This window comes from Ischnura elegans, chromosome 10 (assembly GCF_921293095.1).
Source record: "Ischnura elegans chromosome 10, ioIscEleg1.1, whole genome shotgun sequence".
NCBI classification, from domain to species: domain Eukaryota; kingdom Metazoa; phylum Arthropoda; class Insecta; order Odonata; family Coenagrionidae; genus Ischnura; species Ischnura elegans.
The window spans coordinates 78,726,016-78,750,614 of record NC_060255.1 but is presented as its reverse complement, the minus strand read 5'-3'; the positions used below and the strand labels follow the sequence as shown (position 1 = coordinate 78,750,614).

Genomic DNA, 24,599 nt, shown 5'->3' with positions numbered 1-24,599 from the left:
GAGATTGCATTTCATGTAGTTGATGGATGACTAGACTTATGAGTGACCTATTTGGCTCATGTGACCTTAAGTAACGTAATTATTTAGTATAATTTTGTGGTAATGTACTCTAGTTATGTGATTGCCTTATTGGGACCAGAGTATGCTATCTTTCCCTCTGGAAGTATACATACTTACATTTGAATGACCAGGTTTCATGTGGTGGAAGTATTCACAAATGAAATTCTTGAAGTTTTTTTCACAGTTTTGTGTGTTGAAACTAAACTGATCAGTGTTATGCATTTATTAAAGCTACTTAAATTTGAACTTGAAGTCCTGTAAGGAAGGAATCCTTTTGATGTTTCATTGCTACTTACAATTTATAGTTACATTCTCACTCCATGTCTTTAATTTAAAATGAGAACAAGAGAAATTAATGCGTTTCATATGGCATAGGAGTGTAGTGTTTTTCATTGAGATTTTATTGGCTTTCACTTGGCTTCACACAACTTTGTAATAATTTATTAGACAGTGTGTATATCTTAAACTATTTTTTTTACAAAGAAAATGGTCATACAGTTTGTAGAAGAACATACAAGCAATTTAGGTTGGTACAGAAAATAGAGATATGAAAGCTTCGTCAAGACTAATGTATAAAAAGAAAATTTTGTTGAGCATTACAATAGTTTAACTTCATTGGTATGTAAATATGTGGTAAAAAAATAAATAACTCTTACATTCATTACATTAACAACTCAGGTTAATTTTTAGGTTCTTGGGAATAAAAACAGGCCAAATTTCCATAAATGGGTGTCTCATTGTAAGCTATCAACTAGATCCCTCATCATGAAAAAGCATGCTCTTAAGAGGTTGGCCAATGTGGGGAAACCCTGTGGGTCCGTATTTAAATATTCTCACTGCCAGGAGGGTGCAGTCTCATCTGTGAAAAAAGGTAGTAGAGAAATTCAAGATTGTAAAGAAATAGATGGAAGAAAATGATCTACACAATGGTTTAATTGAGTATTAGCAAGAAAAATTGTAAGAGCACAGATTTTTTCAGGATTCGAGTAGCTGGAAAAAAGATATCTTGAACAGTAATTGAAGCGAATGAAAATGATGATTAATTTATGAACTTCAGTTTGCTATTAAATCTGGAAATTAAATGTAAAGTATTAGAAGGAATTAATGCAAGAAAGTTGAGAAAATTCCTCTGGGCCATTATTTATTTTCTTTTTAAGATGTAATAGAAATTTAGGCAACCAACTTTCCATTAACCTTTTGCCAAAGTCTTTTTGCAGTGTTTCTTTTGGTATTCATCTTATTTCTAAGATGTAATGATCGAGATTGAGAAGTAAAAGATTAAGAATTGAAGTGCATTATATGACCTGGCACTTTCCAGGTGACTTGCGTTGTTGAAAGCCACTGTGATCATACTGAGATAAATTTCACATTGTCATTGATATTGTTATGACAATTGAACAGTTGGAAGTACATATGAGTAATTATCACTATTTATATGTACTTAATTTTTTGCTACTAATCCTCATAGATCAGGTAGAGAAAGCTTGGTCTTCCCTTGATATTTGGATTAATTAGAATTTACGTTGAAGATACAGGTAATGAAGGTAATTCTTGTTCTACGCGGAGGTGTTCAACTATAACTACTACAACTTTTGCAGCATGACTGCAGGGGTGAATTGATATGTTGCAACTTAATTGTTTTTTTTTGGTTTACCAGAAAGTGGCTCCCTATATTTCATACTTTGATTTTTCAATTCATCATTTGCAGAAATGGCTCAGTGAAATTTATACACGGTTTGTTAAGTATTGTATCACATTATACAGAGAAGTGTTAATCATTAAATTTTTATTAGGTCATGCAAACTTTTGTTAGTTGAATGCTGAGTGAATATAATAAAAGAGGTGCATTTAATACTGTTACATTGTAAACTGTCCACCACCCATCTCTACCAAAAACATCAATAAATTCCCAACAAATTGTCATGTCAATTTATTTGTCTATTTCACTTGCATGTGGTGTTATTACATCAAAAAATATAAAAGTATATGATCTAATTTCATAATGTCTCTCCTTTGTATGTAGGCAAGGACACATGGGCAGCACCTTCATTTAAATATGTAAAAAGTATAATGTATGATTTCACTCCAAAACAAATGAATGTAATTACAAAAGTAGTTAGTTGATATTCTCTCTCCTCCCATTCTAAATCCCACACAGGTACCTATTAGGTGCTCATTCATTCATTCCTGTGCTAACATTTCAGCTGATTCTGCATCCAATGGATCATCTCTCTTAACCAGCCTCTTCTGCAACAAAACAACACAAAATTTGCATCAAGCATCCCAATATCAATATTAGTGCATTAAAGGCCCAATCTCTCTTAAACAGCAGCTCTCTTCAAATTCTCATCTGAGACATGACATGATGACAGAACAAAGTCCCAGCATTATTTCCCTAGCTATTTTATCCAAATCCAATGTGCATGAGCCAAAGTACTAATAATATAGCATATGGAATCCACAACCTTTAAAATAATTAAGCTCAAATCCATTGCCTAGGATGGCTTTTTCATGCATCCCAAAGCTATGTTTTAACCTTTTTTCACCAAATGTCAGCTATAGCTGATACAGTTTTTCCTTCATGTTGTAACTTATAGGTAATGAATGCTGGCTATTGCTGATGGAGATTATTGAAAGAGAATGCTGCCCAAGCAGTGAACTTGGGTATGAAATACACCTTGAGATGCACCTTAATGAGTTTGGTAATTATAGTCGATTCTTCAGCTCATTTTCTAATCCTTTAATTGATATATCCCATATTTATCTGGAATTAATTAACAGTATTGGCAGTGTTTATATGATCATATATTTTACTCAATGGTGTTAACTAAAGAAATGGAAACATTAGAACAGTCCTAGAACATGCAATCACACTGCTGCAGATGCATGATTCTGGATAGCTGGCTTGACAGACTTTAATGAGTATAGGTTAACTTTTCCTGTCCCTTATGTTGACATTTTTCATGCAGAAATCTGGAAGTCATATATTGCAAAATTGACAATTGCTTTTGTTTCACGTGGAGCCCCCTTTATGGATTTGTTACAAAAAGCATGGGACAAAACTGAGCTATAAGAAAATACATTTGTAATGACACTATTATCCTATGTAGCTCTCCCAAGTCACCCACATTTTTCTATACAGAGCAATCAATATCCTGGGACTAACTTTCACCATGCTGCATACATCCATGTTACTTCTGTTAAAGATGAATTAAAATAGCAATTTTCAAGGACTGTTACCCAAGTGTTAATGGCTTCCACATGTAAACACAGTCAATGATAAAGTTATTGAAATTCTTGAAATTTGAACAACTCTTATAAAGAATGAAATGTTAGGAAAATGGACTCAGAGGACACCAAATGCTTATAATGATCTGTTCTGGGATTCATCAGTATTTACATAAATGATAGGCGATATATTAGACAAAATTGCAGTTATAATATTTTAGACCTTTTACCAATGTTTTAAATAATCTCTTCAGAATGCCCTACTAATCGTAATTGTGCTGAGTAAAAGGGAGTCTTTCAGCAACTTAAGGGTGGTATGAATACAATGTTACCAATGGATTTTTCTTGTATTATGTGTGCATTGCTCCCCTTGTAAACTTAAGAGTGCATTAACCTCCTTACAACCTCATCTCCAGGGGCTTTATCTGCAAGGGGAAGGTAAATTGAAAGAGTATTCCAGTTTTTAAACAGTGGTTATGATTTTCTATTTGTGGGCAGTTATTTTCACATTTGTTACACATTTTCACAAATAAACCAAACCATGGGTGGAATAAGAGCAATAACCATATGAAAGGAGAGAATTTTAGTTTCTAAATGAATTTTTTCATGTAAAAGATGGGTTTATCGACATAATACAAGTATTCAGGTATAGGTAAGCTGATTTATAATTCTTTACATTACACCTGCAAAATTATGAAAAGTAGGCACATCAATTTATTAAGTACTGAATGGCAATGCACAGATGACCTTTCTTTGAAATTTTTGCATCAGCTGATATGGTTATTAATTTAGCATCTGGTAGTAAAATTTTAAGATGCTGCAGGAATGTAAAATATTTTTATGGCTTAGCAAATGAGAATTTGACTAATTATAAAGAATAAAGTAGCCATAATTATGTGGTGATTAGAAAAATGATTTTTATAATAATGAAGTAATAACCTGTAACTTTGCCTGAATTGGCATTTGTAAAGATATTTAAGATGGTCGTTTTCTTACCATAATCCTCTTCTTTTCTTTGCATGCAAAATCAGTCTCGTCAATATCCTTGTAGCAGTCACTCTTATAATCAGCTGGTAGAGGCAACTTTCCATCAAACTCACACAACTTGGACAATGGCCTTGCCTATAAGAGAGAGTACATATGACACACAGGGATATTCTGTTGCTTTGAATGGATCATTCAAATTTATTATGTTCACTACATAACAAATGAATCACTAGTAAATCTTAAGATCTATCGGCCATTCATATGTATACCTATAATAAGGTTAATCATTGATTCCAACCAAAGATTGTTTTTGATAGGTGAGGGTAGCGCTCTACTCAAACCAAGCCACTGGCATGTAACTTTCACACTTTCAGGATGGGGAGATCAATTCCTTTCACTGGGCCACCACATACTTAGAGGATTTGTTTGTTGGTGCCGTAAAGGTTCACCTGGGTTATGAATGTAGGACCCAGTAATCATCAGTCCAATGCATTATCCAATAGGCTTCTATGCTTGACCCATGCAAAGTTAAGGGCAATAAATTTGTATAAACTTTTCTCAGGCTCGTTACCATATAGCAAAATTAGGTAAAGACAGCTGACATTAGGGCTCCGACTCAATTCTCAGTTATATTGAGAACGGGCAAGGAGTTGGAGCCAGAAATGTCAGCTACCATTATTTTCTTACTCAGTGATGAGCCTGGGAAAATTTCATGCACAGTAATTGTCAGGAAAGTGTTGAAGCTTATATGTGTATGAATAAATTTCTTGTAGGTTGAAGAAACATTACCTTTTAATTTTCATCAGAATTATGAAACAGTCAATCAGGGATATACCACAGAAACGAAAATTAAGACTGGAAGTAAGAGAAATGTCTGGGATTTTAGGCGATAGTTAGGGGAAAACTCCAGAGGTGCAGGTGCAAAAAGGTGAAAATCGTGGTTGAACTTGTGGTGCACTGCTGCATTAGAGTGGCAACTTAGATGTTTCGTGACCGTCTTGCATTGGGCAGCACAGGGTGGTGCCGACCTGGTGCAGTTCGACTTTATATCTGCTATTTATGGAAGTGCGAGTGCTTGATAAGACAAGTCGAGAAGTTGGCACTTGACTTGAGTGCTTCGAGAATTTCTAAGAATGTAGTAGTAGTTTTGGTTACAGAGCGGTTGAATCCAGTATGTTCAGAAATATGCTGACAGGAAGCGCTATTATGAAACTCACGTAAGAATACATAATTAATTACTCTGTTGACAAATTACTAGATGCTAATTCATGTCTATTTTCCTATTGGAGCTGTTCTAGACATCTTTCTTTCTTTCATCTCCCAATTCTGACACAATTACCATAAAAATTCCTCATCATATTTTCTCTCTTACATCAGCTCAAGTGTTTAGAAAAGAAAATGATCTAGGGTGTTGGGAAAATGAGGATATACTGGTACATACATTATTACATATTTTGCTTGGTCCAGAAAATACCATAGTTCATGCGTCTCAACTTGACTCAATACTTGCGAGTAGTCACGACTCGACTTAAGATCAAAAAGTGTTACTCTCACATCTCTACTACTATTTGACTTTACATCATGATATACCTTGTAGCATTTTGCCATAAAATCTTTACATATGAATGTATATTCATAGAAATAAAGTCAGGGAAAATAAAAAAAATTGGACTGGAAATCATAGAAATTGAAAAAGAAAATACAGTGTGAACCACATGAAAGAGAACCATTCAAATGCAATGTTTGCCGTGAAGGGCATCTTAAAATAAAATATTTTTTGCACCCTTGCTGCTCAACAGGTGAAGTTGAAATATGGGAGTAGTGCCCATTGAACGACAATTAGCTTAATGGGAGACTCACCCTCACAAGCATTCCTTGTCCTCCCTTCCCTTTTCCATTCCCTAACCTAGTTGGCTTCTGCTGTGGGCAGTAGAACACATCTGGAGTGGCCTTATCGAACACAATTGATTTCCTCATCATTCCATCGCTAACTGCAGCAATCAGGTCAGAGCATAGTAATACCTACAAGTATTCATAAAGTTTTAAATGAATATTTAAAATCGTGTGAGTACGAATCACTTTTGTAATCATTATTTAGATGTACTTACCAAACCCACCGCTGCTAACATAGGAATCAGTAGTTTAGCTGAAAGGGAGAAAATAATTTTTAGATATGTAGTTGACTCAAATAGAAAGAGGTTGATATTGTTCAGAAATATGTGAAAATTATTTATAATTGTTCATGATTTTCCTTTTCTGGTTTAAGTAGGACATAATGATGCCTCACTTAAAATAATATATCATCATAAAATTATACGCACAGAAAAATGGTCACACTCCTTATTATGTTCCCTGTAGCATCCAAGTTAATTTATTATTTGAAATTCGTAATTGTTAATTAAATTGTATTGTATCCTGGATGTGCAGCAAGACCTCAACACAATCTAGCAAGTCCGCACATGACAGTTAGGAGTGAGGTAGCAAGGGGTAATCCGGACTTTGAACATTTGAACACAATTACTTTGCTTCATAAAAGAAAACAAAATGTTGAAATATCATGAATAAAAAGCTTTTGTAAAATGAAGTTTTTTAATCATGGAAAGTGTGAAAATTAGTTTAAAATCCTCTACTTTGTACCGTGTTTTTTTTTTTTTAATTTTCCAACCCTGGTTTTGGAACCCCCTGAACAAAATTCCTGGCTACACCACATGGTTAGCATAATAGAATTTAAATTTAAGCAAGATTTCCTACTTGGAACCCTCACTTTGATCAGAAAAAACATCAATTGATGATATGAGAGTAGGATTCTGGGTTTTTCAGTCATGTTCGATGACTTAGTATGACAACAGTTTTTGAAAGCCATCCTGATTTGTGTTCAGGTAATAGGTGAGATGGTCTTCTACATGCTTCTGATTGGGTAGCTCTTTTCTCTGTGGAAGTTTTCAATCTTGATGATTTCTAAGGCTTCTCTGATCTACCTTGGATGGAAGTGGTTCTCCTTTGTCTGCATATTTTCCCCTGCAAAATCAATTTTGTGTCCTCAGGTAAGCTATGCTTCCTCTACTTAATGGCTTGTACAATGTACATGCTCCTTTATCCCTGTAGTTAGTCCTTTGGCATGTTTTTCAATTTCTTCAAATACGTAGGACTTCCCACAGGAAGTCCTACGTATTTGAAGAATTTGATAAACACCTTTGCAAAAATCCTGTGGGATGCGGTCATTTGGTTCAGGCCACAATGTGGTCATAATAATGTGGTCACAAGATTTCATTGTGGATGATGGTCTCACAATGAAATCTTGTGACCACATTATTTTTCTCCAGAGCTTTTTTTTCCTGATCTTCCTGCAATGCATAGGATTGTAAGGCGTGATGCAGGTTTGATATATGCACTCTCTGTAGTGGTATGACATTCTGTAGGTGGCCGTGACTGTATCTTCGAAGACATGGATGGCCGTAATGGTAGAGATTTCTACTGTTGCGGCCATTCTTGAGATCATTCTCTGGTAGTAGCGATTCTTATATAGTATTGTGGCCTGGTCCTTCTACTCTGAATTAATTGTTTCTGCGTTGGAAATGTTGAAGGAAGTTTTTAGTGCATTTTTATCAGTAAAATTTTAAAAAATTGAAGCTTTTGGCTTTGAGTTTTGAATAGTATGCTGACAAATGATAGAAAAGTTATTGGTATCATACATGAATGACAACGGTGCATTATGTAATGTCAAAGAAAAAAATGGTGTATTGAAACCATGTTAGAAGTATGATTTTTGACTGAGAACCTTTATAAAATGTTGATTCGATAGAAGCCTCAGAAAGCAGTGGATAAATTCTCAGAGGAAGAGCTCCAAGTAATTAAATGTAGTAAAGCCTCAAAAGGCATAAATAGCACATGATATTATTTCACAATGCACTATATCGAATGGCCCGCTGTTATTCTAATTTGTTTATCCTTTTGTTGCGCTCTATTTATGCAAGGTACATGCAATTATTAAGTTTTGTTTCCTCTTGTTTGATTTTTTTCTCGAAAATGGCTTGAATGAAAATTCTTAACGTAAAAACATATACTTTATTTTCCTTAAACCTGGTTGAAGTTGTTCGTTGTAGGGAATCGTATATTTATGAATGTTTCAATTGCCCATTCATTTTTCGTAGTAGCTAATTAACAATTTAAAAGTTAAGGTATTTAAATTAAGTGGTAGAAATAGCGTCAAATAAGTCAATCCGTATTTAGGAGTAATGATAAATAAAATATGTACCAACTCTATAATCTTCGATTAATCCACGTTATTATCTGGTTTCCTCAAATAAGCGGGGAATTCCTTGGTGAAATCGATTTTTAACGCTGCAAATGAAGTTTTGAAATTCGGTATACATTTACTTTTACAGCAACGCTGCGGAATATTCAACCCTAGTGTTAATAAAGGTTAAAATTAACAGTGTAACGTTTGCTGTGGTTGGTGTTGAATCTTGGGGTTGAATTGACTTTTCGACCCCGGTCTTATCATTCCCTCTAGCCGAGTCAAAAGGCTGTTTTACACAGGGCACATCTTTGTACAATCTGACGTGTGTACGAAGGCGCAGTCAAATAGCGTTGTGTAAAGCGGTGAATTCCTATAGAACGAATGGTAGAATGCATTGACGTGAGATGGCAAAACAGCCCATTCTAATTTCGTTCGTGCTTTCGCGCAATTTCACGCCATAGTGAGAAATTAATGAATTTCTAACCTGTGCAATTACGTTCCCCGTGTAAAACGGCCCAAAAGGAAGTATCAGAAGCAGGGACGCCGACTTGCAAAAAATATTGGGGGGGCCCAAACCGGGGATCTTGCCCAGGGAAATTTTATAATTAGTGAGTTATAACTTTTATAAGCATTTTAGAAGAGTCATTAGATCAACATTAGAACCCTGATAACTCGAATCTCGATATCTGGACACTCCGAGGAAAATCGGCAAGGCTGACACATTTTTTCTTCACACTCATAACGAATTTTTGGGGGGGCTCGGGCCCCCTCAGGCCCCATGGAGTCGGCGCCACTGATCAGAAGTATTTTATGATAAACTCTTCGAACGAATTAAAAAAAAGGGCTACTTGATAGATTGCATTGCAGGGATTTCCCACGATTCGGGTTTTAACTATCCCTTTTTCAATCCTTCGTGCGAGTTGGCAACTTGCGTTAGATGCCCTAGGGTAGGAGGAATTCAGGGGAAATTTATCATCATGCAAATGCGAGGTGAAATTTACGATTTTCTCCCCAAAAGATTGAACGATAGAGACCATGATTCGTAAGTTTTCGATGTAGTATTTGGAGGAGACGACCGGCAGCTTAGTTTACACGTGCCATAGGGGAGGATAGGTAGAGAGAAACCTGGCGTCGACATTAGCTTGCTCTTGATTTAAGACGCAAACGGGACCACGGATAATCGTCCTGTATGACGGACAGAGTGCTGTGCTTGAAGTGCCCTCCGCTATAAGCTCTCCAACAGGGATGGGGAATTCAATGAGATCTCTCCTCTACCGCCAGGACTTGAACCCGGTCTCAAGGAGTGGGAAGCCATCACTCTAGCCACCACATCACCCCGATCCCCTGTATTAGGTGAATAGTGAGTAAATTCAGATTAGTTGGTATCTCAATATTGTCTATGTTTTTGTGTCAAATTAAATATTCCTTCCACTATATTTTTCGAAGAAGCGGCGAGCTTATTTGCCCTTCCCTCCGTTATACATGTGCCTAAAAATATTAATTGCGAGAAGATAACTGCGGAACCATGATTTTTTAAAGCATAAAAGCCATGCAGTTATTGGACTTCGTAGATTTGGTCCGCGTGATGTGCGCTCTACATGCGGATACAACCATTCTCCGAAGCTTGGAGAATTGGAGGTGAGCGTTTGTGCTCCGGATACTGCCAGCTGAGGGTATTCGTATTGTTGGGATACTATTGATGAGCGGATTTGATCGTAGCCTGTCTCTCGGTGGCTACGATTTGATTCGGTGGGGGATTGTTGAGCGTTTATGCAGTGGAGGTATCGATTCGTATATTGTCTAATTTATTGATGATTTACAAAATTAACGTCCTAGGGCGTGCCCAGGATCATAACTAGGGGGGGAGGGGCATGCCATGGCCTAGGGTAGTGGCAAGGCATGGGATTTATGAGATTATTTCCTTGAAAAAATAGTTTTATTTTAGTTACCTACATATCTTATAATAATGTATATAATTTTTTGTGGGTTTAAAGAAAATTTGTTGAGTACTTTCGTTTCAATTTCATTTTCGTTTCAACTGATTTTGCTTAAAGACTTTTTCGATTTTTGCTTCTGTGGGGGGGTGGGGGGGGAGAGGGCAGCTGCCCCCCCTGCCCCTCGCTGGGTACGCCCATGTTAACGTCCCATCTGACGGACAAAGTGCTTGACTTGACTTGCTCTCCTCACAACCCTTAAGCAGAGATTGGGCAGTCTCCGAGAAATCTCTACCATCGCCGGGATTTGAACCTGGGCCCTCGAGGTGGGAGGTCAACACTCCATATTCACTGCACTAACTCGAACTTTAACCCTCTCTCCGTATTGAATTGACCTACGACCCAGCGCGTATCGTTACTTGCGGCTGGTTCGAAACGAGTTTCCTTCCAATGAGAAACACTGGTACAGAACAACAAAAAAAGACGAGAGGCTGCTTGAAAGGTCACACTAGCAGGGATTTCCTACGATTCGAGTTTTAACTATCCCTTTTTTCATGCAGTCCTGCGAGTGGGCAGCTGGTGTGAGATTCTTAAGTGTATGAGGGCTTCAGAAAAACATTTCTCAAGCCACGTCGAGGTGAAATTGAAGATGAGGAGAAATTTCTCCTGAATTAATTGAACGGGTATTCCCCCACGCGCCTTAGGCTTTCGGGTGAAAGGTGAGATGCGGTCCTATACCTCAAGGAAGCGTCCTCTTACTTTTAACCTTTCTTTACGGCGACTGACTTCGCGGAGGCGGTGAGCGTGTCGTGGGACTGCTAGGGAAAGGTGTGGATTTCTCCTGCGTCCTAGAGCAGTTATGTAGCTGGGAAAACATTATGTAGGATATGAAGAAAGCACAGGAGACCTGATGGTAATTTTTGATGAGTAAGAGGACGCATCGATCTCTTTCCTCCTGCCATATTTTATCTTTTTATGAATTATTACTCATGTAAAACTTCGAAGGTTTCAGTTTATGTATGAAAAGAAACCCTTCCAGCATTTAAGTATGTTAAATATAAAAATATCTTTCCTGAGAAAATGCTGCGGTAAAATTTTATATTCGCCAGCCTCGGTGACGGCGGGGTTGAGTCTTCGTCTGCCAAACCGTACGCCGCGGGTTCGAGTTTCGCATGGGTAACTAAAAAAATTGGTGGTTTTTAATGTTTTTCATCTATATTATAAGAATGATTGTATTCACGGAAACCTGTTTGCGTTGGAAATATTTTCATTTTTTGAGATACGGGAAAATGTTAAGAAGGGTCCGCTGTGTATACCAAGGGCGGATAAGGGGTATGCGACCACCCCTCCCTGTAATTAGAATATATATATTAAGTACATAGGTGGCGCTCCAGAGCTAGATTCAATTTCGCCAGTGTAAATAGCAATGTTTAAACGTGACTGGAAAATATTTTTATATCACTTATCCCGGAAAACACATTATCGCTGAGGGGTATTGCATATCACCAGGAGTCCGTGGAAAGTAGTGAACTATGTCAACAGCTTTTTAAGTGAAGGTTCGTCGATCAGTCAGATTCTTCATTAAAATTCCATATTTTAATATATTATAAATCTAACCACCTTCAATTTTATAAGCGTAGACCCTACTGAAAAATCGTGTCGACCGTGGTCATTATGCCGATATTCAGTTATTTTATTAATACTTATTATTTATTAATTATTTAATTAATTTTCAACCTGACGTGCCCCCATATTTTGGATCGCAGTAAGATGCATCACCAATTGTGTTTTGCCCTAGAATTTAAAATACTTTTGAAATTGACGTTAAATTCGTGTTTTCAAGTGCCCAAGAGTTTTTCTTCATTAGCAGTGAAACCGTTAAAATAGGACAATATTTAAACATTCAAATTCGTATTTCCGCTAATGCATTTATAGTGAGATATGTAAATTATCTATTGTAGTAATGTTTACATTTACATTTTTATGATATTATTAAAATATTTCGTTTTGAATCCTTCGCATTAGATTCTAATGTATTAACCGAGAACTCAACTCACGTTTATAGTTCTTGGTGCTAACATTTGAAGGAAGGTAAGATGAATATATTTTATACCCACGTCAATTATCTTTTTAAGTGACCTTCAAGATTCTTCATTAAAAAATTTAAAACTTGATGTTTGCCATACTCACATTTGCCTTACTTAGTTTTATAGACCATAGAATCTACTGTAAATTCGTGCCAACCATGTTTGGTCATTACACTGAAGTACATCAATTGAATTACATAATTAAAGATTTCAACCTCTAATGCATCCACATTTTGGGTCGCCGCCAGATGTATAACCATTTCCCAGGGAGAACACCAAGGGCAAAAAGACGTCTTATAGGTCATGATATGGTCAATGGTTTTACTTTGGTTTTAAAAAGAAAAAATTACCAGCAAAAATGATGAGCAAAAGTTGTTTAAATAGTTTGCTTAGCAGTTCTAGAACATTCTGGAATCCATTTTCATGAACATTATTCGTTAATTCAAAATATATTTATTTCATCATTAACGTGGTCTATGTTTGGTTTTGAAATGGCTTATAAGACGTCGAATAAGACGTCTTCAAAAGAGGTCGAAAAGATGTCAAAAAAGATGTCATTTAGATGGTCAGAAAATCCTCTCGATCTCATATTAATAATACAAATTCCCTACAAATTTTCCCTATGCCGGAAAGTTGCCAGCTTATATCGTGGTTAGGTCATGGTGGAGGGAAGGAAATAGGTATTATTGACCTGTGATTAAGAGGTTTTTTCGACCATATAAAAGACGTCTTTTTGACCTACCAGAAGACGTCGTGATTGGGTCATGTTGGAGGGAAGGAAAGAGATATTATTAACCTGGGATTAAGACGTTTTTTCGACCATCTAAATGACGTCTAAAAGACGTCTTTTTGACCTTGGTGTTCTCCCTGGGTTAACAGAAATTAAAAAAACTTAACAAATTGAATTGCATTACGGCAAACTGAAAATGTCTAAGCGGCTTTTCTTCGAAATTCGCATTAAGAGCATTCGCACTAAGTATTTACGCCAATCATTCAGAGTACACTTTTAGCGATCTCACTTTTGTGCTAGAATTATTTATTTTCACAGGGGCTTAATCGCAGCTTTGTTTTCTAACAATGCATGTACCAGGTAGGTTGTCCCGGCCAGCCATGCGTCAGGGTATTCTTCATTGTTCTCGTGGAGTAGCTTGTAAACTTCCGTTTGTTGACTACGGAGTCGAGCTCCCGCAGTCCGGAGCATACCGGAGCTCCTCAATAACCTCGTGCCGCAAATGAAAAAGAGATGCCTCTTGGGTACGTGTTGAAATGCGCGCGTCTTGTATGCCACCTGGGCAGTGATCACTCACTATAAGCGGCAATGGATGGAAGCAAGTGCCGCTCGGGGTTAAAGATCTAACGGCTGGAAAAGAAAAGAAGTGAGAGGACGCGTTACTGAAGAAATGGCCGAGGGGACCCGCCACCCCCTATCGTAGTCTGACAATGAATTAGTTAAATGATCCATGCGAGAGGTTTTTTATATATTTCTAAATCGGCGTAGGTTCACGTACATATCATTATTCGCGTATAAAATATTACTTGGCGACCTCGTTTAAAATTAGTTAACCTTGGTGCCAAAATGATGTAGAGTTGTTGGGGTATTTGACCTAAGGTTAAGATGGGGATTTGATATGTATTCCACTATTTGATTAGTGGCATTCCCCTCAGTGAAATATGCATATAATGAAGGGGACTGGGCCCCCCAGAAATGAGGATTTATACAAGCCTCTCACTTTCTTTTTTGACGCATTGCCTTCCATAGCGTAAGCAATCACTTTGAAATTTAATAGAGCAAAAATAAGTTATATATCTCTTCGCCGCCTCCAGTGCGTCGAAGGGAAACATACTAAAAGTCCTTGACAATATTCTTGAACACATAAATAAATCGTTCTTGGGGCGTGTGATAACTTGCTGTTCTAAGGAAAAAAATAATGAGCTTAACATTACTTGCGAGTCTTGGTCCACAAATCAACTTCTGATCGATATCGCTCCTGAATGGATATCGCTTTTGATACAGCGGGTTTAGAAATATATAAAAAACGTGGATTCTCTTTTAAGGCGCTTTCCGTCTCGGATATGAGGCGATCTAGAAAGCGGGTTTGTGGGTTGCTCGCAATCTGCTGCGTAACGCTCAACTATCTTACAGGGAAGTATCTTAAGTGTCACCACCAGATCTCGTTAAAAAATTTCTAGGTTTTTAGGAAATGGATACCCATGGGGTGTAGTTTTGGTTTCAGCCGTCACCGCTTAATATTTTTCGAGATATTAACAACGGAAAACGCCCAAATGTATGCACCCCGAAGCACACCAATACACCGTCGCAATACACGGACGCAGGGGCGGATCCAGGATTTCTTTCTGGGGGGGTGGCACAAGCAAGGCCGTATTTAGGATTTTGTTCTAGGGGGGGCACAAGGATATCTCGTAATGCAAAACGAACGCAATGATAATGGGACCGTATTAAAAATCTTGCATATTTTTGAGGGTCTGGTGGGGGGGGGGGGGTAACGGGGGGGGGGGGGACGGCACATAGGCGGATCCAGGGGGGGCCCTCTGGATCCGCCTGAGCACGGACAACGGTGCTCTTTATCCTGGCAACGTTATAGGGAATATTGTTGTGCTACGTGTTGCATAAATTAAGGCGTTTTCTGGTACTTTCCGTCACTAATATCTCGAAAAATATTGAACGTTGGGGGCTGAAATCAAAACTATCGAATGAGTATCCATTTCCTATCAACTAGCAACATTTGAATGAGATCTGGTGGTGACACTTGAGGGATTTTCCTTGTTAGACAGGAAGGGCGACACCCTGGTAACTGCTTCTAAAATAGTGTCAGTATCTTCGAAATAAGTGGTAGTTACAAAGGCAGAATGGATCATAAATTGAAGGACCGCCGGCTCTTAGCTTATTTTAGCAGCAGAATACTTCTATTTATTTTTTTCAATTTGAATCCCTTTAAGTACATATCGATTTAATTTGGAAACCTTTCACAGAGAAAGAATATTTATAGGTAATTTTGATATTTTGCTAGTGGTCATCTCTATTCACGTACGCAATTGTGATTCAATGGGTCTAGATTACAGAAATACTTTTAAATCCATGTCTTTAGTAGTTACAAAAGTCGTCAGCGATTGTTGGCGATAATCTACGAGGAAATCCACACAGTTATTTTGTTCCTGGGTCTTCTGTTGAAAACTCTATCAAGCCTCAACTTTTTAATCAATAAAAGAAGTTTTTTAAGAAGATTTTTTCCGGCCGCAGCCTTTTTTTTTTACAAATATTGTAGTGATGTATTCCTCTTCGACGAATAAGTCAGTACTCGAGTGTGTTTTTCGGGTTTTCCTCCACGTACTTTCATATGTGATGAAGACATGTTTCGCTAGCGTCACAGTCAACTTCTTCTGGTCCGATTACTTCGTTGGTCAGACCTTTTCGAACCTGATTGTAACAAAAGCGACGTATGTCGTCGTCACTAATGAACGCACGCAGTAGAGGACCTGGAAAATTAATTCAACCGCACAACTCCACGAAAGCCTTAATTTCGAGACAATGGTTGATGAAAAGTGCTCTTATGGTAAATGGCTTAATCGATATTATTATCTTAAGGAGATATTTGATAGTTGGCCCTCGCAATGACGATAAGGCGCATTGGCAAACAGAATTACGATCCGAAACGAAAGAGATAATGCAAGCTGTCATGGATAAACGTTCATAATGGCTTGAAGTTACAAGTGCTCAGTGGAACGCATCGAATTGAATAAAAACACGGAAGAGAAGGAGTCCATGTGTGAAAGTACCCGTGACGTTTTCCACGTAATCTCCCACCCACACCACGTATGCAACTTACTTTTACGAATGACCGCAGATCGGGATTTGCAGAGGCCTTAATGCAGACTTTCCTCTCCGAATATTTTGACTCGACAAAGTATTGAATGTAACCAGTATCTTCGTCTGCGGTCACGCTCACGGTTGCAAATTCACATCAAGGATTCTCGAAAAAACATATGGCTTCGCTGGGATTCGCAAGTGGATGAAGCAAGACTGAACCATATGATTTGATAATGGCGAATTTCATTCTTGGTATCATATTGATTCGACGCTATGGAGTGTATATTTTGTACATTTTATCCTGTGATAAATGAAATCCAAAAATAAAAATAGCAACCCTAGTCGACGCCGAGTCAATGGCTCCAAGTGATGACCTCATTACCTTAAGGCAATAGATATTTGAAGTTTGGAATTTTAGTAAGTGAATATTACAGTGTAATGTTAAATCCCTTGATTCTCCTTATTTATTGGTGTTAGTCATTAGTTTTTACTTTCCTATTATTATTAATTTGCATTTGGAAAAATTAAGTCATTTTAAACACATTTATTAAAAAATACACGAGCTATGGATCTATAAATAGGAATCAGCATATAATGAAATAACTTAAAAGCCAAATCTGTGGCTAAACGTTTTGTTTCTTAGGTTGGCTACTGACATCAACAATAAATCGGCTATGGGCTCCATTCCAATCATTTAATGACTATCGATTTCATTTATTTCCTAGTTCTAGTAATTTTCAGGGTTTAGCAAGCCTCATCAACATTTGCCTTTATATCAGTTATGAAAATATCAACTCGGAAAAAGTGCTGGTGAAAAAAATCATAATTTCTTAGATAGAGCGTAATGGTAACATGAATCCATTTGATATGTCCTGACAATATCAAGATGAGAGAAAAGTTTTGTGCCGATGATACATGAGGAATAAAGACCGGTGGAGTAGATGTAGAGCGTTGGGAGTGCTGTGGCAGATTCAGGATAGGGACAAGCGCGGGGCTAAGAAGGGGGTAACCTCCCAACAGTAGTGGGGGTGTGAACAAAATTACCATAGATCCGCCACTGCTGGAGTGAATATCGCAATATTTCTGATTCCTCTTCTTTAAATCGTGATGAGCGAAAGGTTTAGAGAATGAAATTAATGATCGATCATAAAAGATGATATGTTAGACTTAAAGTTCCTTAGGGTGCGATTCATAGACGGCACTTTAGGCTAAAGTATACTTTAGCCGGGCTAAAGTCTGCTTTTTCCGTTTCATAAACGCCACTTTAGAGGAAAAATGGCCGAATCGTCACTTTACCGTAAAGTGCCCAACCGGAGCTCACTTTAGGGCTAAAGTGTCCTTTACGGATGAATAAATATGGCTGCACCGGCTGTTATTGAAGTTGAAATATGAAGATATTTGGGTTACGGAAATGAATATGAACTAATTTTTTGGTGAGAACACAGCAGCAAACTGGCGCGTTTCAAGAAATAACCATACAAGTAATATATGTCTTTTCCCTGAATATATATCGAGTCGGTATTGATGGAGTTGACCCAATTCTTATATTTTGAAGTTTAACTCTATCGGTCGTGTGATAATTACAACACAGTAATTGGTTGAACAGGTTGGCATAATTTATGTTGATTTTATATACAAGTTAATTGTTAAGTTCTTAGGTTATTTATACGTTCATATTCTAGAATTTTCCTTAAAGATACTTGAATATGATAGCAAAATTCTGTTTACATTGGCGTCAATAGCCTTCGTACGCGAAGAATTGATTTTCATGTCGTTTGGTCAGCCAAATGCTAGCTTCTATACCTTGAATTGCATTTTAAGCGTTTTTATTCAAATTTAGCTTAATGTACTCTTGCCGTATGCCTCCATATCACGTTTAACATGTTTCTGTGATTTTGAAACTATATTGAGTCGAGTTTCTGTTTCCTTTTTCGACTATGCATTTGAATGTTTGTAATGATGATATAAGATCTCGTCATGAAAGGCAGCAAAAAAATTAAAACATACTTTCCTTCATAATCATATTATCTGCAGCAAAGCAATGTTTTCTCGAGGATGTAGGATTGTTATGAAATTTCATTTACACAGCATCACAGACTTCATTTACATTTTTTACTACAAAATTCGTGAATGGATACTCGGGTTAGGTATTCACATATGTCGAGGCATCATTTGAAGCAGACAAAGAGATATTTATTGATATAAATCCATTCTCACATTCAAAATGTTTCATTGTGTGGCCATTCATTCATTGGTTTTGATGATGTGGGTATTCTTGAATGTCCATTTCTCTAGTATAGTATATAACGCCTTAGCTCAACACTCTAAGAATTAAAATATTGGTAAGCAGAAAAGAATTCAGCAAACACCCATACCTCATTCAAAATATGCGTCCAACTGAGACAACCACTGATCGGTATATCTTCAAATAATTGGTACAGTTTGTGGTTAACGCGAGAGAATTCCACTATTTCACCCACCTTCAATGAAAGTACACCATCAAACTTCGCCTAGAATGTAGTCCTAACAACCGTTTGCAGTTAATCATAGAAAATGTCGTGAAAATATCATCATTTGAATATTTACATCGCTGGAAACATCGAAGGGCAATGCACGAAGCTAATTAAAAGTGAGCTTTTATTCAGCTAACTCAGTCATTAACGTACAAAAAAGGTAGTGGGGAAAAGCTTTCAATGATGCAGTATTCATGTACATTCGCACATAATATGAGAAAACGAGAAAATGCAGCTTAATAAAATCTTAGCAAAATACAACACGAAAACCCAGTCGCTAGAAACAATTGTAAACAAGTACGCATTTAAAATCGTGTGTCATCTTTTTCATCACTTTTTCGCAGCGTTCATTGCCAACACTCAAAATTTCAATGCATGATCGAGACTTTAGGAGCTAAAGTGCCACTTTATAAAGTGATATCCTTGAAACGACTCTGCATCGAACTTTAGCTAAAGTCTCACTTTACCGTAAAGAGAGACTTTGTTAAGTGAGCAATTTCAGTGTCGTCTATGAATCGCACCCTTAGTGCTTGGTAGCCAGGCCCAGAAAACTCGGCCAACGTTGAGTTCCTCTTGGCTTCAATAAATGGTCACAAAATAATAAGAATTCATTTATTGGTTTTCTCCTTGAGTATTTATGGCTAAAGGGCCATTAGCTTCCGCTTCAAATTCATATTAAATGAAAATATATACACGGCAGTATTCATCAGTTCATTCTAAATGCGGTATCAATTTTGTGATCAGCTATCTCTAAATGATCTCAATTACCATGCATTGTCCTCTCGTCTTTTGGAAGCTCAGCAATCAACGATTTGTTTCCTATAGTTGCATGCTCGAATCACGATAATAAATATTTTGTATCTCTCGATCGAGGTCTCCATGAGGAATCCATGAGGTTCCATAGAAGGTAACGATTCTGTTGTTTAAATTATGATTGCTATTTTCAGTTGATTTCCAATCAGGCGTATTTCGATAACCAATAGAACTTTTCACTTTAAAAGATCAATTTTTATATGGTTTTAATCCCAAAAAGAATTTTATTTCAAATTCTACTATCCAGGTCTTTTTCATTCCCAACCTCATCAGTCAACGTTATTTTTTGAAAAGAGCATCAAATCAACGTAAAGTATTATAAAAGCGTAATCGCTCTATCGCCGATGATATTGAGAGATTAAGCGGTTCTTTTCCACTGTTGGATTTAGTTGTAATTACACAAAAATCTTGATAAAGGTTATTTTTGACAAATTCGAGTCTTCCGGAAATAATCATTGGCTATAAGTTTCATGGAAAAAGAATCACGACTCTCCACCTGAATTGAAAAATGAAGAAGAATCAAAATTGTGAAAGTATATTTTGTATGTTTATTATGGACTATCAATCGATGGTAATTATGGTCTATTGGTCTATACAGGGTAGAATTCGTAAGGCAAATGAGTTGTCAGAAAATATTTCGCTCGAGGATTGAGTTGTTGAATAGCGACGTTAATAAAATCCCGCAAGATGTTCGACGTGATATAATATTAATAATTCAGTAGAATGTTGCGTTTGACAAATAATCAGATAAAAATGTAGCACAAGGACCTTAATTAACTACGCAGGTGAATAATACTCAATATTCGCACCTCATTATTCGCTACCGAAGCATGAAGAATTAGGTGGAAAGTCAGAATTTTGAGACGCCATATCCTTTTAGAAAAACTTAAGTTTGAAGGCACTGCCGGAGTTTTGTCCTGCCGGCGTAGTTTGAAATGAGCTCCTCCTTAATTTATCTACGGAAACTTTTATTGCAACGTGTCCCATTCAATTTGGATTATTTAATTCCCATTCATATCCAAGATAAAAAGTAGTTAGCAATTGTCGCACCTTTTTTATTCCAGGGATTATCATCAACGGAAACTTATTAATTATAGTTGATATTTTATTTCTTAAACATATAGATGTCATTGACGAAAATAGTATCAAAGGTTGTGTTTACGATATCTCATCTTTATTAAATTCTCTTCGCCATTTTTTCTGTCTCTTCATGACCTCTCTAAATTCCCTAACGCGGAAGTAGCTTCTCTAGAACTCTCCAAATTCTGCTGATATCGTGCAAGTCCGCGACCTGATTCGTAGTTCTTGCAGCAAATCTTTGCGGGAACGATTGTGGAGATGCATATTAGATTTTGTACGTTTCAAGTTGAAAAACTACCCTCGTTTTTGTTCCTTTACAGCAAAATTAGAGTAATAAATGGTGTTAACTGTACTTTCAGTCAGTTAACAGTCGTAAATCTTCATCTTACTCCGCCACAGCTATGATAACAAAATGGAACAGATGCCTGTGGTTCTATTCCCAGTTTAACCATTACATTGTTAAATTACTTAAAGCTTCAGGCTTATCTCATCGAAATAATTCAATTATGGAAACTTATACAAAGAAAATCTTACTACACCACCACACTTCGCAGAGAAAGAGCTGCTATTTTTAAATTATGCACGGCATCTGGAAATTTACCCCATGAAAAATAATTAATTACAGCCAAACTAAGGTCTATTCAATGAAACCACTACCCATCCCGAGAAGCATTCGGCATTCCGAATATGTACCATAATAAATATGGCATTGAAAAAGGCGTAGCAAGGTACGTGGTCTCTCCTTGTTAGTAAGATTCAGTGGCGCAGCGAGGGGGGGGGGTTTGGGGGATAACCCCCCCCCCCCCCCCAGAGCTCAGAGAAATTTTTAAGTTTAATCCATTTTACTTAATTGGATTGATATTACTAACATAATGGTGTAAGGATTAATAAAATATCCCTCAGAAAGCCGTAAAACTCACCATTTTGAACCATTTACCTTAAAATTCCGCAATTTATTAATATAACACATACCGCTTATCCTGGTGGGTATTCCATACCCCCACACACCCCGGTATTAGTTGCACTTAAACCCCCCCTAGCCTTAATTCCTAGCTGCGCCCCTGGTAAGGTTCACTTCAACATCGTAAATGGAACGTTACTAATTGCTATTTTTTATTTCCCCCTGCGTAGTTGTTTTTTATTTTAATTTATCTCCTTTCATTCCATTCCTTTTCATCCTTCGTAAGAGATGACAAAACCGGCTATTATGAAAACCTTCGTGAATTCGCAACCATACGGGGTCGGAACCAGGGGAGCACCCAAGGCTGGTGGGGGGGGGGGTTTAGGTGCAACTAATACCGGGGTGTGTGGGGGTATGGAATATCCACCAGGATAAGCGGCAGGTGCGAGATTAATAAATTGCGGAATTTGAAGAAAAATTGTTCAAAATAGTGAGTTTTACGGCTTTCTGAGGGATATTTTATTAATCCTTACACTATTCTATCAGTAATATCAATCCAATTAAGTAAAATGGATTAAACTTAAATATTTTTCTGAGCTCTGGGGGGGGGTTTAACCCTCAAAACCCCCCCTCGCTGCGCGACTGGTCGGAACAGTCTAAAGCGACTGAAGTGAAAAGGAAGCGGTGGAGGATCTATTGTTGCTTAGGAAGTCGTACGTCTCGCTTTCGAACCTCTCAGGTGGGCGGGGACCTATCTCAAGGGAAAAGAAAGAGGGCCAAAAAGAACTGTGGGAAACTGCGCTGCTGTCATTCGAGATCCTCTCAGAAGTTTTTTTCCCAAGCCGGTGTTCCCGATACGATCCGCCTCAGATCTGCGACCGTCCACGGAGAAAGCTGTGATCGACCGAGCATCATTATGCCTTGCGCCCCATGGACATTGGCGTCGCCATTTACGGTTTGTTGCCTCTGACTGGACTGGGGGAAGGAGCCTATCTTTACCGCTCAAAATAAAATGATGCGAAATTCTGGACGAGGAATTAAGTTTTCAAGGCCGTCAACACAATATCCTCCCGTCATAAATGGATCTTACAAGAAATGGGCGCATATGAAGGGAGGCCTCAGGGGGCCCGCCCCCCAAAAATGAGGAGAGATTTTAGTGATTAAGCTATACCTGTCGTCTAGCTATGGTAGTACTTTCAATCCACCTACTTGCACTATTGTATTATCTTGTTTGAATTTCACACATATTTCAATAATGAAATATCATTCTTATGGATGAAAATCCTTTGATACTATACTAATTTTTATGGATTACGATCCTTTAATACAATACTCACGTATATATAACGTAATGTAACATTAAAATATACGTATGTATAGAATTAAAATATACTATAAATAATTTTAAATAAGAATCAAATTTTAATCATAAAATACCATGATTAAAGGCTGATCTTTATTTAAAATGACTTTACCCAAACTTAATTTATCTTGTACTCCCCACCGAAAATATCTTTACGCAACTGACAAGAAATAACAAGGATGTTAACATTTTTTCTCCTGTTCAGAGACCTCTTAGACACACCTCACTGAACATATTTGGCTAGGCTCACCCAGCGAATAATACCTCGAACACCCTAGAAATCAAATTTTTAATAGTTTTTACTTGATCCTCAAGCATGAAGAAAACGTCTGTATTGTCATCGCAGGAGTAGGGTCATAACTACTTCGAGTTAATCCAACACATTACCGACGAATAGCCTGAAACAGAATATCATTAAGAGCATCAACCCATAAGTTGTAAATATCAGTTATAAACAGTTGGGTATGGGAAAGTGCATTTCCTTTTCCTCACACGAATGGGGTGAAATTCGGCTCATAGAAATGTTTATGTTATTTAAATGCAGCTCTGATGCCTCGAAGGTATTTGTCTTCTTTTTTAATTCTTGATATTTTATATTTGGCTGCTCGTGGTAACACCTCACACCATTCTCATTTCACAATATCTTGTTACACTGTTTCCACACAAATGAAGTTTATGAATTCTTAGCGGAGTTACAGCAATAGATCTCACGCCCATGCGAACAGCTGACCATTCAGAACGAAATTCTTGTTTCAACAAAGGACCACTTTCTGTGGCCACTGTTAAGGAGAAAAGTAAATTATTTAAGAAAGGAACGTAGGATTTAAAAATTAATATTCCACGAAATTAATTCATTTCCTACGCTTCGATCATCGAACAGCTAAAAGTTTAAAAAATTGTAATTCTTTAAATTTTGATCTTGCGAACTGAAATCAGGTTATGTTTTAACAACATACGCAATTACTTCTCTCCTTTTTTTGAATCAAGGACGAATATGAAGTGATTAGTTGTGGCATCACATTTCATTTTTACCGATTCTCTCACATCGAAGTCATCCAAGAATTCGTAGGAAGTCCGTCATCGGCGTTTCTTGACTCATCATCAATTTTGAACAGTTTTCGCATCATATACAGTTGCTTGCCGTGCATATAAACATCATTATATGTATTTTTGACTGATTATAGTTTATCTGATATTAAGGAAAGCTTGCACAGATCCTTTAACTAAAGAAAAAGATAAAAAAAAACACCCGTTACACACATCCGTAAAAGGCTCTTGGCCTGACGAAGACACTCGCACTGCGTGGGTGAACGCTTGAGTTGTCATGACGATGACCCTTGCCGTTATAACGTCTTCTGTTTGCGAGTCTCACACGTGCCTCAAAGTATCACCAAACGGACTCTACACAGGTATATCTGCGCTAACACATTGCAAATACTGTACTCACCCATTTCGGCTATTTATCCTTCGACGGGAGGTGCGACCAAGGATGTATTCGTGAGCTGGTTGCTTTCGCCTTCGTCAACGGTGATCCTTCGAGTGACTACGCGCCTGCCTCCTCCTCTCA

At 37.4% G+C, this 24,599-nt stretch overlaps 1 protein-coding gene across 2 annotated transcripts; it reads right to left on the bottom strand.

The window, feature by feature from the left end:
• Nucleotides 1-443: 443 nt before the first annotated feature.
• LOC124166672 lies at nt 444-24,599 on the bottom strand. 2 transcript variants are annotated; one of them, XM_046544308.1, is made up of 5 exons: nt 24,480-24,599; nt 6,384-6,421; nt 6,136-6,297; nt 4,285-4,410; nt 444-919 (listed from the first exon to the last, which is right to left on the bottom strand). In XM_046544308.1, the coding sequence occupies exons 1-5, from the start codon at nt 24,481-24,483 to the stop codon at nt 884-886; spliced, it is 366 nt and encodes a 121-aa protein (XP_046400264.1). In that variant the 5' UTR covers nt 24,484-24,599; the 3' UTR covers nt 444-883. The 2 variants fall into 2 exon arrangements, with proteins under 2 accessions (XP_046400264.1, XP_046400263.1); XM_046544307.1 differs by lacking the exon at nt 444-919 and adding an exon at nt 1,976-2,307 and having other exon boundaries at nt 24,480-24,598.